Source organism: Symsagittifera roscoffensis, chromosome 10, assembly GCF_963678635.1.
Source record: "Symsagittifera roscoffensis chromosome 10, txSymRosc1.1, whole genome shotgun sequence".
Taxonomy (NCBI): Eukaryota; Metazoa; Xenacoelomorpha; order Acoela; family Convolutidae; genus Symsagittifera; species Symsagittifera roscoffensis.
This window is the reverse complement of record NC_087071.1, coordinates 20107023-20120625: the sequence shown is the minus strand read 5'-3', so window position 1 is coordinate 20120625 and position 13603 is coordinate 20107023. Positions and strand designations below refer to the sequence as shown.

Sequence of the window (13603 nt, the reverse complement as noted above, 5' to 3'; positions counted from 1 at the left end):
AGATTATACTTAGGGTTGAAATTCTTTAAAATTGTTGGGCTACACAAGAGGCTCACAAAGGTATAGTTTTGTCAGCAATTGATCCGGTAGTTCTTGCATAATTTTTGATTGACTAAAAAGCCAAATTAATCGTCTTTGGGGTAACATTATGGGCAAAAACTTCGCAAACTAAATTGTCTCATTAAATAATTCATCTAAATACGAAAAAAGTTTTGCTTCCTTCTTTTTTTGTCTGCAGCCAACCCAAATTTGGGAAACCTCGTTTTAAATTTCAAAATTCAAGTTCTATTCGTTTTGTTCAGATAATTTAAATCAGCAACGTAGTTACCCAGAGGGTTTCAACGGACATTATGTAACTTTTAAATTCAACGGAAGTGACAAGATTTGTGGAACAACTTTACCTCGTCCTGTTGCGGTTAACTCTTCAACACCTCATCTGTGGTTACTGTTCCGGTAAGTTTCAGTCACAATCTCCAATGATGTAGAACATTTTTTAATCCACATTTATGATTCACTAAATTACTGCATCACAAGTTGTCAAATTAGTCACCTTGCTTATTCAGACGTCAAATCTTTGATTTTTAAGTCATGATTTGAACAGTATTCTTATAATTTTAGCGCTTTTGCTTATATCGGGAAAACATTAATTCGAAAGACCAACAAGGACGCTAAGAGTTAGTTTACAATTGGTAAAGAGGTCTATAATTAGACGGACTTGTGACATTTCCTAAAGCAATTTTAATTACGGAAGAGCGGGCAATGCCATCAGCAAAGTAGGCATTCCGACAACCTTACCCCAAAGCCAGTGCTTTTTGTACAATTGTAGCTCTTTCATTATCGTACATTTGGGGTTCCGTAGCGTAAGGCATCAATTTTTTAACGTCTTTAAAGATCATGAAGCTATATCGTTTATCATTTATTCCAATTCAAAATCTCGTCTTTTCTTTTTCAGTAGAGTTTGGTTTTTTGCTGCTAAGTTGTCGTTCAAGGCTTTCAAGCGAAGTGTATCGAAATGTACAGTTGTGCATGAGCTCTCGTTGTTGATTTTTTTGGAGCCACCGCTTAAGTGTTCCATAGGTTGCAAGAATGGTTTTATAGTGTTAACAGAGAAGCTTTTAATTTGTGCATAGTAGCTCCTGGTATCAAATCTTTTTGCTTAAGACACAAGATACGAACGGTCCTGCGGTGAAACGATCCTGCGGTGAAACGATCCTGTGGTGAAACGATCCTGCGGTGAAACGATCCTGCGGTGGAACGATCCTGCAGTGAGGCTAAGATGCTTACGTTTTTAGACCTCACTTGTTCCAGTTTTGGTTTTGAAAATCTGAATAGTTGTTATCTTGATCTACGGTTGATTTTGCCGTTGCCTTCAAACTTTTTTTAGCTGAATTGATCGATTTTTTTGATGTTTTTGCCTCAGTAGTAAATTATAGAACTCGCTCAAGATATGCATTCCTAGGTTAAGAACTACAACGAAAAAAAAACTTTCATAAAAAACCTTTCAAAACACGACTAAAAAGCCAAATTTTGGATAACAGATCGCATCTGTAACCAAAAAATCATTTGTATGCCACTAACGCTCGTGCTCAGGCGCGGATATAGGAATTTCTCGAGGGGGATTTTCAAAAAAAAAAATTGAAAATTTTGTCGACTTTTTTTTTAGGTCGACCAAAATGATTCTCTGAGCTCTCCGAAACCACTATAAAGACCCCGTTTCGGCCAAAATTTCTGCGCCGCAGGCAAAATTTTGATAAACAGGCCAAAATTAGCGTTTTAGGCACTTTTTGGAAAATTTCGACCAAAAAATCGCGTTTTTTTGGCGCGTGCTCCCCCCTCAAAATTAGTATAGATAAGCGCCAAAGGCGCCTTTAGCAAAATTTTAAGGTCAGTCAGCCAAAAATGGATAACACAAAATAGTACAATGGGGGAACCTTTGGGTCGGCAGGGGATCGAATCCCTGAAGAAGGAACGTCCGCCCCCCCCCCCCCCCCCTCCTCAATCCTAAATCCGCTACTGCTCGTGCTACCACTAAAAGTGACCAACTATAAATAACATTTTTCTGTGTTGCCAATACCTACACTAAAAATTTCATGTTTTAACAAATCAAGGCGTTCTCATTGACTGCAATAAGACAAAGCTAAGCTTAGCGAGGCAAGAAAATTGAATTGATTGTAGGAAACAAAAAAATTCCCAGCGGGAAACAAAAACCATGGCCCTGCACGAGTCCTATAAGTCAGAGTTCGGATCCCGGTTGGAACCAGCTCTTATGCTCAGCTGGGTTCAGTCACTTGCATTTGCCACGTATTGTTTTATATCACAATAAATTGCTCGTGAACAATCTGGTTATTCGATTCAAAACAACATAGATACAAAAATAGCCTAAACGCACTCTGCTTATCTGAACCGGGCTGACATGTATAAAGCGAGTGTTCACATTTTTTGTTCCACCTCACGTTCAATTTCTTTAATTTTTCTTTCTTGAATCGTTTTTTTTGTTTCTGGTTTTCTGCTTCCCACAAGACAAGATCGCATGGGACCGGCTTTAGTATCATCTTTACACTGTTTCACCCTGGGTTCGGAACTCTTAAAAATGTCAGCTAAACTCTAACTCTGTTTGGGAAAATAATTGACAGAAGGATTATATAATTGATCAATTTTTTAGTAATAGGAAGCGTGTCTGTTTTATATATATGGTGCTTAAACTTGATTCGATTCAAAACATTCGCCATTTGTTTCAGATCGGATTCCAGAATAACAAAGAAAGGTTTCGAAGTAACATATCGAGCAATAGACCCTCCAACTGAGCCTTCAGAAGAGCCCAAAACTTACTCCACTGGCAAGACTGAAAGAAAAGATTCTGAAAACACAACCGAAGAAATTCCATCAAAAAGCAGAAACTCGAGATCGGCTAGTAGTGATTTTGCACCCCAATCCAATGATAGTGTTGCAAAAATTGATCTTAAAAGTGAAGAAGGTGCTCTTGACCAAAGTTTCAATCACTTCAACGGCGATTATTATCGAGCATTTCTAGAATCTAGACTTTCAGACTTTTCTGACTTCAGAGCCCGAATTTTTTTCGAAAAAGAAACAATAAGATCGAACGGTCATCAATTAAAAGATTTCATTGTTCAATGTACGATGAATGAGAATGAATGCTCTTTGGACGATTTCGCTGAGTTTGAAGATCCTTTCTACGGCAAATGTTTCAGTTACAACTCTATAAGGGCTCATTTTAATTCTCGTAGGGGTTCAAGACTTGACTATTATTTAAATTATTTTACTGGAACAAAATCGTCCGTCCCGAGCTATTAAATGTTTCAATTGGCAAACTTTCGGGAGACAAATCTATCTCATTAGCTACCAAAAACCTTGCATTGATTTTCATATGTTAGAGTCTTTACTGCAATAAACTTTACTCGTAAGCTGTACAAACGTAATTTTTTGTTCCAACTTTCAAAGAAAAGAAAAGGAACTTTTGTAGTCGAGGTATTTTTTCTCCCGATAAATTTCGACTAATTGACTCGCCAATTAGGCAGTTTTTTTCACCATCTGAAAGTTAAAGTTGTCCGGAGCTCCAATACAGAAAAGTATTTCCCTGTTATCGTTTTTTGTAAAGCCACGGGGGTTAGGGGATTGCCAATTTGGCCAAATTAGGACAATTAACATACTTTGTGCTATTGGCGCAAAAACAGGTATTTCATTTGCCTTAGAAAATGTTCCAACTTGATTTGAAGTCTGATATACTTGAGGTAAAACAAGACTTATCGTGTATCAGGGCAAAACCCTGAATGGTCCGTCTTCCCTTTAAGGTTAGTTAAAACGTTTTTAGTAGAAAAAATGACAAGGTAAATGAACTTTTTCATTTTATTTTTACTTCATTTAGCATCGCCAATTCCTGACGATTAGACCAAATGATTTGCCACTATTCAGTTCGGAGTAATTTAATCTGCCGCTTACGCGTCTTATAAGAACGAAACATATCTTGCGTTAATTATCCTAAATTGGCAAAGTTATCAATTTATTTGAGGGCCGGATAACAATATCTGTCAGATGTTCTAAAAGATTCTCCCATAAAAGCTTCGTTAAAATTTTGAAAATTGATTGAAAAAAAAACCACCCCAAACAGATGTGTTCCGTTTTTTTTGAGGGTCGGAACAAAAAACTGAAAAAACTTTCACCCATTTTCGGGGATCGCTACTGCGAAGTAATTCAAAACCTACAAAAAATGTCTTTAAAAAAGTTATTCTTCAAATATTTCCACTATTGTCACTTTTGATGTCTTTTGCCTGTAAAAATTTTATTAAAAACATCAAACAATTTTTTTCTCAACACTGGGTATGAAGTTTTAACTTGGAAATTCATTCAACTTCAGATAGCATCCACTGTAATTTTTTAAATAATTCATATTAAACTGAGCTTTTGTGGTGCTACAGGAATCACGACTTTGACAACAAGAAACATTTTATGAACTCGAGCAAAACTGGCAATAAATACGGCCTTAAGTTAACTTTATTTCTGGATACTGAAGAATACATCGGATTATTAGCTCCAAATGCTGCTGCGAGAGTTTTGGTTCACGACTCCAGAATCAAGCCGAATATGTTGTCCGAAAGTTCTGTCGTGGCACCTGGCGAAACTACTTTCCTCTCAGGGCTATTTCGCTTTCCCAATTGAAAAACTGAAAAAGGAAGTTCGAAACTAAAAAAACTTTGATATTAGTTTTGTAAACAGTTATTTTGGATCTTTTGGTAACGTTGGTAACGTATTGCCAACCCTTGAAAAAACTATTTCAAAGGTTAAACATATGCCGTTTGGTATCTAGTAGCAAAAAAACTCTAAGAAAGGGGAAGAGCTTAAGAGGTTTTTATTTTGTAATATTACCCAATAAGCATTGATAGGCTTTGATCCCTTAAATGAAACCTGCTCGTTGTAAAAGTACCGCAAAGTTTTGAGAAAGTGAAAAAGAACGTTTTCAGTGAAGCGAGAGGAAGTCAACCGGTTAGGCGGCCGGTACAGCGATTGCATGGAAGACTGGCCAAAAAATATAAAGTTAACCCAATCTGCCAAAGATCGCTGGCAAAAATATTCTCCGGAAGTTTGTCAACGATATTGCATTTTGAACGAGATGGCAAAGAACTGTTCGTTTATCGATTCCTACGACAACGAAAATTGAATTTGTGTCAAACATCAAAGAAAGCACATATTCAAATGAAACAAATGTCAAATGTCGCAACAGTGTATATGAAAGATACCGAAACAGTGATTTTTCATGCAACTGTTCAGCAGCTTGCAAAAGTGTCGAATTTATAACCCATACGTCAAGATCAAGTTGGCCATCAAGATCGTACGTCTCTTTTTTGGCGTACCGAATTCTACGAGGTAATGATACAAACAAGAATGAAGGCAAAAGTAAAATAAAAAATCATTTGGTCAAGGAGCCGAAATCAAAAGCTTTTATGAAAGCTTTAGTGTTGGACAAAAATGCTACGTCAGACATAATTCAACAGAAAATAGCCCATAACTTTGTTCGTTTAGAAATTTTTTATGAAACTTTCAAATTCCGAAAAATTTCAGAGTCGGCTGCCTATGATATGATGGATTTAATCAGTGATTTTGGAGGAAATATTGGACTATGGCTTAGCTGGAGTGTATTTGCTCTATTTGAAGTTTTGATTTTCTTTTTGCACTGTATTGAAGCTTTGTATCTCAAAGAACAAAATTGATGCGGGAATTTTCGTAGTAATTAGTTGATCCCCAAAATTTAGAATTGAAATGTAAACACTGAACGGTCATAATCAGAAATTGAATTTGTATCCAAGAGGTCTTGTCTTCAATTCAACTAGAAAACTAACTGCTTTTGTTTCGATTTCTGGTAAGCTTAAGCCCATAAAGCTCAGATGCTCATCAGCTAATTACGTTATTAGACTGGACAACTTTGACTAGTAATTAGTTATTTTAACTGCGATAACAAAATTTCACGGATTGAAAATGAATTTTTTTGTGCGATGTTTGACTTCGGATAGCTCTAAATCAATTTGATTGCAGCAAAAAACATATCATAACAATTGATGGAAGGAAATACAATCATTTTTGGACAATTTCCATATTTGAAAATTGAGTGACAAGCGATTTTACAGTGCTGCATAAAAACTTCCAAACTAGAAAATCCAAACGTGAAGGAATTTTGGTGCTTCCTTTTTCAGTACCCATTTAGTACCTAGTCAAAATGTTTTCCACCTGTTTAAGAAACAGTTTCAAAGGTTAAACATGCAATTTTGTACCTAGTAGTGGAACCCCTCTTTTGCAAAGGAAAGGGGAATAGTTAAGGAGATTTTTGTGTTGTAGTATTAACCAACAAGCACTAATAAGTTTTGATTTCAAAAATTAAACATGGGTGTAGTGGTTTAAAAAAATTTTCAGTGAAACAAGAGAAAAATAACTGGTTTAGGTGGACCAGCGATTGCAAGGACGACTGGCCAAAAACTATGAAAATAACCCAATCTTCCAAAAATCGCTGGTTAAAAATTCTCCGAGAGTAAGTCAACTTTATTGCATTTCGAACGCGATAGCAAAGAACTAATCATTTATCGATTCCTGCAACAGAAGTGAGTTTGTCTCAAATATCCAGGAAAGCACATATATTCAAATGAAACAACTGTCAAACGCAGCAACAGTGTTTATGAGGGATACCAGAGCAGTGAGTTTTCCCGCAACTTTTCAGCGGTTTGCAAAAAGGTTTTAGTTTTAACCCATACGTCACGATCGAATTAGTCATCAAGAACCTATGTTTTACTGACATACCGAACTCTACGATGTATGGATACAAACGAGAAAAATAGCAAAAAAAAGGATAAAAAATCTTTTGGTCAAGAAACCGCACTGAAAAAGCTTTATGAAAGCTTCAGTGCATTAAAAATTTTGATGTTCCTATTCTGAAATAACATAAAAGGAAATCAAAAAATCATTTAAGGAACCGAGTTTAAAAAAATTCAAGAAAGCTTTAGTGCATACAGAAGTTTGATCAGTTTGACGGTTTTATTCAAAAGTCTGAGTGATCTATGAAACTATATCTCATACAGTTAATACTGAGATGCCGAGTATCTGTGAGATTTCTTCCCCTCAGCACATGGGGTTTCTTAAGAGAAAAAATCCTTGTTTGTGTTTATGGAAAATTTACAACAATAATTAGCAAAACACAAAAAAATACTATTTTGGTTTATGAAAAATTGCTTGTCATAGCATTTTCATAATGAAAAAGACGCTTGTCAGAGAAGTTTTTTTAAATTTTCTGTATGTATCGAAATGTACATAATTGTATGATAAGCCTTTTACCATATGTGAAAACTGTATGACAAGCGTTTTTGGTCAACCCGGGTTGTTGTGATTTATCTCTATTTATTATTCACACAAGACTTTTGTCTGTCCGTTAAACTGAAGTGCGGTTGTTTTTCATGGTTTGAAAGTTCTCTTTGAAAACTTGCATAAACAAAAAAAAACAAAAATGGTGGAGTTGATACTTTTTTGATTCTGATTTTTCGAATGCGGAAAAAAAGCATTTTTTTCAAGGTTCCCAGACAGGGCTTTGTCAAAAATTTTAGGATTTTTGTCAAGAATGAAGACTGAGATATTATTATTGAGAATTTAAAATTTTTCAAACACAAGAAAGAGCAAAGCAATTTCAATCATCTCCTTTGCCTCCTATTTTTGTAATGAAACAGTTATATGTGCCTCATGTTTTATTGTAGTATCCCGTAGTGAAAATTGTATTTAAATTTAAATTCGGGCATCGAAAATACATACAAATTTCATATCTTTTCTGTATCTTTTTCCCTGTACATGTCTGAACCAGACATATTCCAGACATGATTGTTATGGAAAAAGTCAGATCTTGAGTCAGATATGATCAGACCTGAAGTACACCTGGGACAGCCCTGACGATACCTGGACCAGTCATGTTCATGTTTGAAATTACTCAGGTGTGACCAGGTTTAGTCAATTCTGACCAAGTACAGTCATGTCTGACCAGGTATAGTCATGTCTGACCAGGTTAAATCTGCAAACGGCAATGTTTGTAGAAGTGATCACATGTGAAATAGATATACGCACAGAGCTGGAAAACAGCGAGTGTCTGAAAATTTTATGATCAGACGTGAAATTGTGACAAAAGTTTGGTACGGGATAACTTTCCAACATGAGCAGTAACTCATTCGGTATCAGTATGTCTTCCTGTGTCAATTAGTTTATAGCGGTTTCTCCTCCATGGTTTAAATCTTAGAGGCTTACTCTTTTGGTTAATTTACACAACAAAAAACATCATAATGCTGCAGCTTATCCTTGAAAGTTTTACTTATTTTGTGAACAAATCCTTGAACAAATTATTTACAAAATTACCGCAGTTACATCCTTTATGCTGAAGCAAATTATAATAATAATAAAGAAAAAAGCAACTGCTTTTTCAAAACCGAAGCAATTTGCCTTTTGTTCACAAGAAGAGCCGGAAAAATCCTATAAGAACTGCAAAAATACTTATAGTGGTTTCATTAAAAAACTGACTATCAGCTGAAATATTTCCAATTTTGACGTTATTGAACAATTCTTTTGTTTTTGGTGCTCTGTGCTTTGTGACTCTCAAAAGCCTCAGGCCAGCTTCTGAACTCTTACACTATTTGAACTTTCAATCCATTGCTTTTTGAACTTTCTAAAGTGTTTTTTGAGTAAAACTACGTGCTGATGTCGATTGATGGGAATGGTAAAACTGTGAACCACGGATATTTTTTTAAATTTGAAAAAGAGCCTGCGCAGAGCAAACATAAAGCAAAATACATTGAACCTAAATGAGTATGCGTACGCAACGGAAGCTGTTTTTCTAGATAGAAATTCTATGTAGATTATCTTGCCTAGTTTTCTCGTATTTTCCGTGCAGAAGGATATATTTCTTTTCTAGTTTAGAAACAGACAGTTTCTGGAGAAATAACCAGAAATCCATTCACTGCTCAACCGCAACGAGATAAACATGCTTCGAGTATACAGAAAAGCGGTACCGAAAACAATGCAAACTTACACTTGTTATAACATTGTTATTCTCCTAAAACTAGGGAAATGTATCAAGGGCTGTAGCACAGTGCATAGGGTAATTTTTAGCACAGTGTATAGGGCAATTAGCTGTCAATCAGAAGGTCGGGGGTTCGAGCCTCACCAGGAGATTATTTTCTAGCTAGAAATAGCCTAGATTTAGCTAAAGTCTGATTAGAATTAGAATGAGAAATAAAGTATTTACAGAAAATCCAATCTTTATTTAAACATTTAAGAAAGTATTAATTAGAAAAGTATTAGATTAGATACAAAGTATTTCAGGTCAGAAATAAAGAATTTTTTCGGTACGTAAGTTTCTCATATATGAAACAATCACGTGTAATTTATAATGTGAGAAAACTGTGTTTACGTTCTATACAGTTTGCTCATTCAGAGCGCGTTATATTGCAGGCAATATGCTAAAAGAGCTCGACTCCAATCAATGTTTGTAACAAAAATAAATTTGCAAAAATTGAAAATATAATTTTTTTATTAACGCCTCCACTCTCAGTATAAAATTTTTGATGACGATTATATGGTAATTTTGTGATTTCCCGGGTTACCAAAACTTCTTATCATACAATTTTCATATATGAGAAAGTTCTTGTCATACAATTTCATACAATTCCATACGTACAGAAAAATGTATGAAAACTCTATGATAAGCATTTTTCCATATATGGAACTTGTATGATTTAACCAAACACATGATTGTATGACTTGCAACCAAACACAAGAGACAAAGACCTTGTTTTTAGGAAAAAAAAACAAAAACCTCTGTTTTTTATTACCAAATTGTTTTGTTAGAATCAAACAGCCGCAGAAGTTACTTTATATCTTTTTACACCCATTTTTGGTAAATGTATGAAAATTGTATGACAAGCATTTTCCCGCCAACTTGATTTATGGAATTGTATGATGAGCATTTTCGGTGTATGGAGGTCAACGCGGGCTGTCTCTTTAAAGTTCTCATCAAATTTAAAACATAACTCAATTTGACTCGTTTTCAAAGTAAATAAATGCATTTCATAAAGTTTTAAATAAATATATATTGATTCTAATCAATTTTTTTGATAGTTTATCAAAATCTATGATTTAAAAATAATTAATTCGGATCGATCATTTTTATTGTAAGTTTTTTTTGTTGTGAGCTGGTTAATTTTTTTCTTTTCATGGACGTAAAGAAAGATATGCAACAAAGTAAAAAAAATGGGGAGCCGTTCAACAGTTTGAGCTCATAGATTTAATTTAACTGCGTTATTTTTTCCATTACCTCCCGCGGGAAGCTTTAACCAAAAATGAAGTCTTTATGAAATTTAAGTTTGAAGGTAAACATTGTTAAGATGAGACAAAATCATCTCTCAAAGATTTCTTTATGAAGGCAAAAATATAATCCATTGCCAGATATGTTTGTGTTTTTGTAAAATTTTGGCAAAATAAGAGACTATCATCAATTTTATACAATTTTCTACAAAAACTATAATCTAATTTAGTCTCGAAAAAAAGCTTGATATATTAATTGATTATGAATTTTTCTAATTTAAAACATCTTTACGAATATATTTTTTTTATTTTGCCAAAAAACTTGATATTTTAATGGGTCATTGCCAAAAAACTTGATATGCAATTTTTTACAAGCTATTTTTTTACAGGCTGCAAGCAATTTTTTTTAACAACAGGTACAATCTGTTTTTTATTTCGTAAAAAAGCTTTATATTTAAATTGATTATAAATATTTCGATTTTCAACAACTTTACGAAAATTTAAACATTTTTGGTTTTGCAAAAAAAATCGGTATTTTATTGGATCATCAAATTAAACAACAATCAACAATTTTAAACACGTTTATATAAAAAATTTTATTTGATTTAATTTCGTGGAACGGCTTGATTTTTTTATTGATTATAAATTTTTTTGAGATAAACAATTTTATAAAAGATTTTTATTTCTTTTATTTTTCAAAAAAACTTGATATTTTAAAAGATTATCAATTTTAAAAAAGTATCGTTGGTTATAAATGTTTTTTAAACAGAAATAACAGTCTTTTTTAATTTGGTAAAAAAAGCTTGATATTTTAATTGATTCTAACTTCTTTGATTTTAAACATCTTAATTAATGTTTTTTATTATTTTAGAGTTTGTTATTTTATCATCGTCATATTATAGTTTATAGTTTTTTATATCATCGTTTTTAAACAAATACCATCAATTTTAAACCAAATTTTCCAAAACTTTGATCTATTTAATTTTTTAAAAAGCTTGACATTTTACTTGATTCCAGTTTTTTCGATTTTGAACAACCTTACAAAATTTATATATTTTTTCATCTTTGGAAAAAAAACTTAATAAGACAATAAATTATCGTTTCTAACTAGTAGCATCGAATTGAAACATCTTCTAACAAAAACTACGATCTTTTCTGATTGCGTAAATTTGCTGGTTATTTAATTGATTTTAAATATTTTGACTTAAGCAACTTGACGAAAATTTCATTTTTTTTCTATTTTTGCACAAAACATGATAATTTATTATAATTGATTTTAAACAAATGCTATCGATTTTTAACAAATTTTCACAAAAATTGCAATTTACATTAAGTTCGCATAAAAACTTGATGTTTTCAATAATTAAAATTTTTTTAAATTATGAACATCTTTACAAACGTTTTATTACTTTTTTTATTTTGCAAAAAATTGATTTTTAAATAGATCATTTAGTTTTATTAACTATCATTGGTTTTAAACAATTTTTCTTTAAAGTTACAATAAATTTTAATTTCGTAAAAAAGCTTGATTTTTCAATTGATTATAAATATTTTTTAAACAACATTAGGAAAATTTTTTTTTTTTTAATTTAGCGAAAAAAAACTTTATAGTTCAATTGATCATCGATTTTACACAACCATCATTGGTTTTAAACAAATTTTTCACAATAATTGCAGTTTATTTTATTTCATTAAAAAACTGGATGTTTTATTGGATTATAAAATTTTTTACATCAAATTAGGCAACTTTAACTTTTTATGATTTTTAATCAAAGAACAATTACTATTTTTTTATCGACTGTTTTCTTTTTTTTTACTATTGCAGGCTAATTTCAGCTAAAACTTGCGGCTTTAGGAAACCCAATGTATCAAAGATCCATCTGCGTTTTTTCTCAATTATCTTACATTGGATGTCTCTATAAACATTGGTTGGTTTCAAAAAGTATGAATAAATTTTAGTTTTTTATTAAAAAGTCGATTCGTTTTATACACTTTTTTACACTTTATGCTCGGAAGTTTTCCATCTATGATTTTCGATTTCTTCTAAAACGCCTATTTTGCATATCAAAACCCAGGTTATTCTCAGGTTTAAAATTTTTTGATTCAAGATTTAGTTAATGATATCATTTATTCAAACTAAAATCAGTTTTTTAACATCAAAGAGTCAGAGAGATTGATGATACTGGGTAGCTTTTTGTGATTTTTACGTCACTTTTTTGTCGCCTCTTGTTGAGCAGATATTATTTTTCAACAACTGATTTTCCGATTTTTTTAAATTTGCGTTTGTGTAAGTGTGATTGAAACAATCTGCGCTTCTTAAGCAATAACCAGCTAATTTGGTTCAATCGACAACTATTAAATCTAATTAATTAATTGCACAGGACGATAATTAAGTTACATTACTAGGTTTATAACTGAGAAAAAATAGAAAGTTGGAAAAAACTAGAGAGTGGAAAGAGGCAAAAATATTGTAAAACAGCAACTGACCTATTGAAAAGACTAATATTTTCAGACAAACTTACATCTCAGGTACATCTCCGCGTAAAAAGTTGAAATTGCTTGCAAAAATTGATAAAATGCAGACTGCTAATTTTAATTAGTTCTGTCTGTTCCAAATTGCCAGTAAACGCGGAGATTGATAAAAATTGATAAAATGCAGATTGCTAATTTTAATTAGTTCTGTCTGTTCCAAATTTTTGCAATTTATTATGAGAGGTAACTGAAACTAACAGTAGCAGGAGAGGCCGCTTCCAAGTCCATAGGCTCAAACACCATATTAGTGGTGGAGGCCAGCTGGATAATCTCCCCACTCATCAGACAGAGTTTCTTGTTGTCATCCAGCACTGTGTTCATGTTCTCAATCCAGATTGCATCCACCGGACCGTCAAATATCAACCACTTACGGTCCAAAGTCTGGAAAAAAAACGAATTTACAAAAATGAATTTGATTCGCTGAAAAATTTTCTGCTCACGCCTCTGGCCATATGACAACAGAAATCGAAAAAAGGGATAACATAAGTTAGAATCCTAAATTTTCTTAGAGAGCTGAAATATTTGCTGAATGTTAATGATTTAGTATCTACCGCTTTTTCTACTTTTTCGATTTTTGTTTTCGCATGCCTAGTGGTATGAGCACAGAAATTTTTCGAAAAGTGGATTGAAGATTGTTTTCCTTTAATGTAGATCAACCAATTTTTGAGCTCTGCCGAAATCCCGGAACGGTCAAATTTGGTTTAAGTTTTCTAAACCACCTGAGATTTTTTAACTA

The 13603-nt window shown here is 32.8% G+C and overlaps 1 protein-coding gene across 1 annotated transcript in view; it reads right to left on the bottom strand.

Moving 5' to 3' along the window:
• LOC134855131 (dynein axonemal heavy chain 7-like) overlaps positions 1-13603 on the bottom strand; it is a 366992-nt gene that overhangs the window by 204793 nt on the left and 148596 nt on the right. Inside the window, 1 exon segment of the mRNA XM_063871543.1 lies at positions 13066-13248. Coding sequence (XP_063727613.1) covers positions 13066-13248 — 183 coding nt within the window.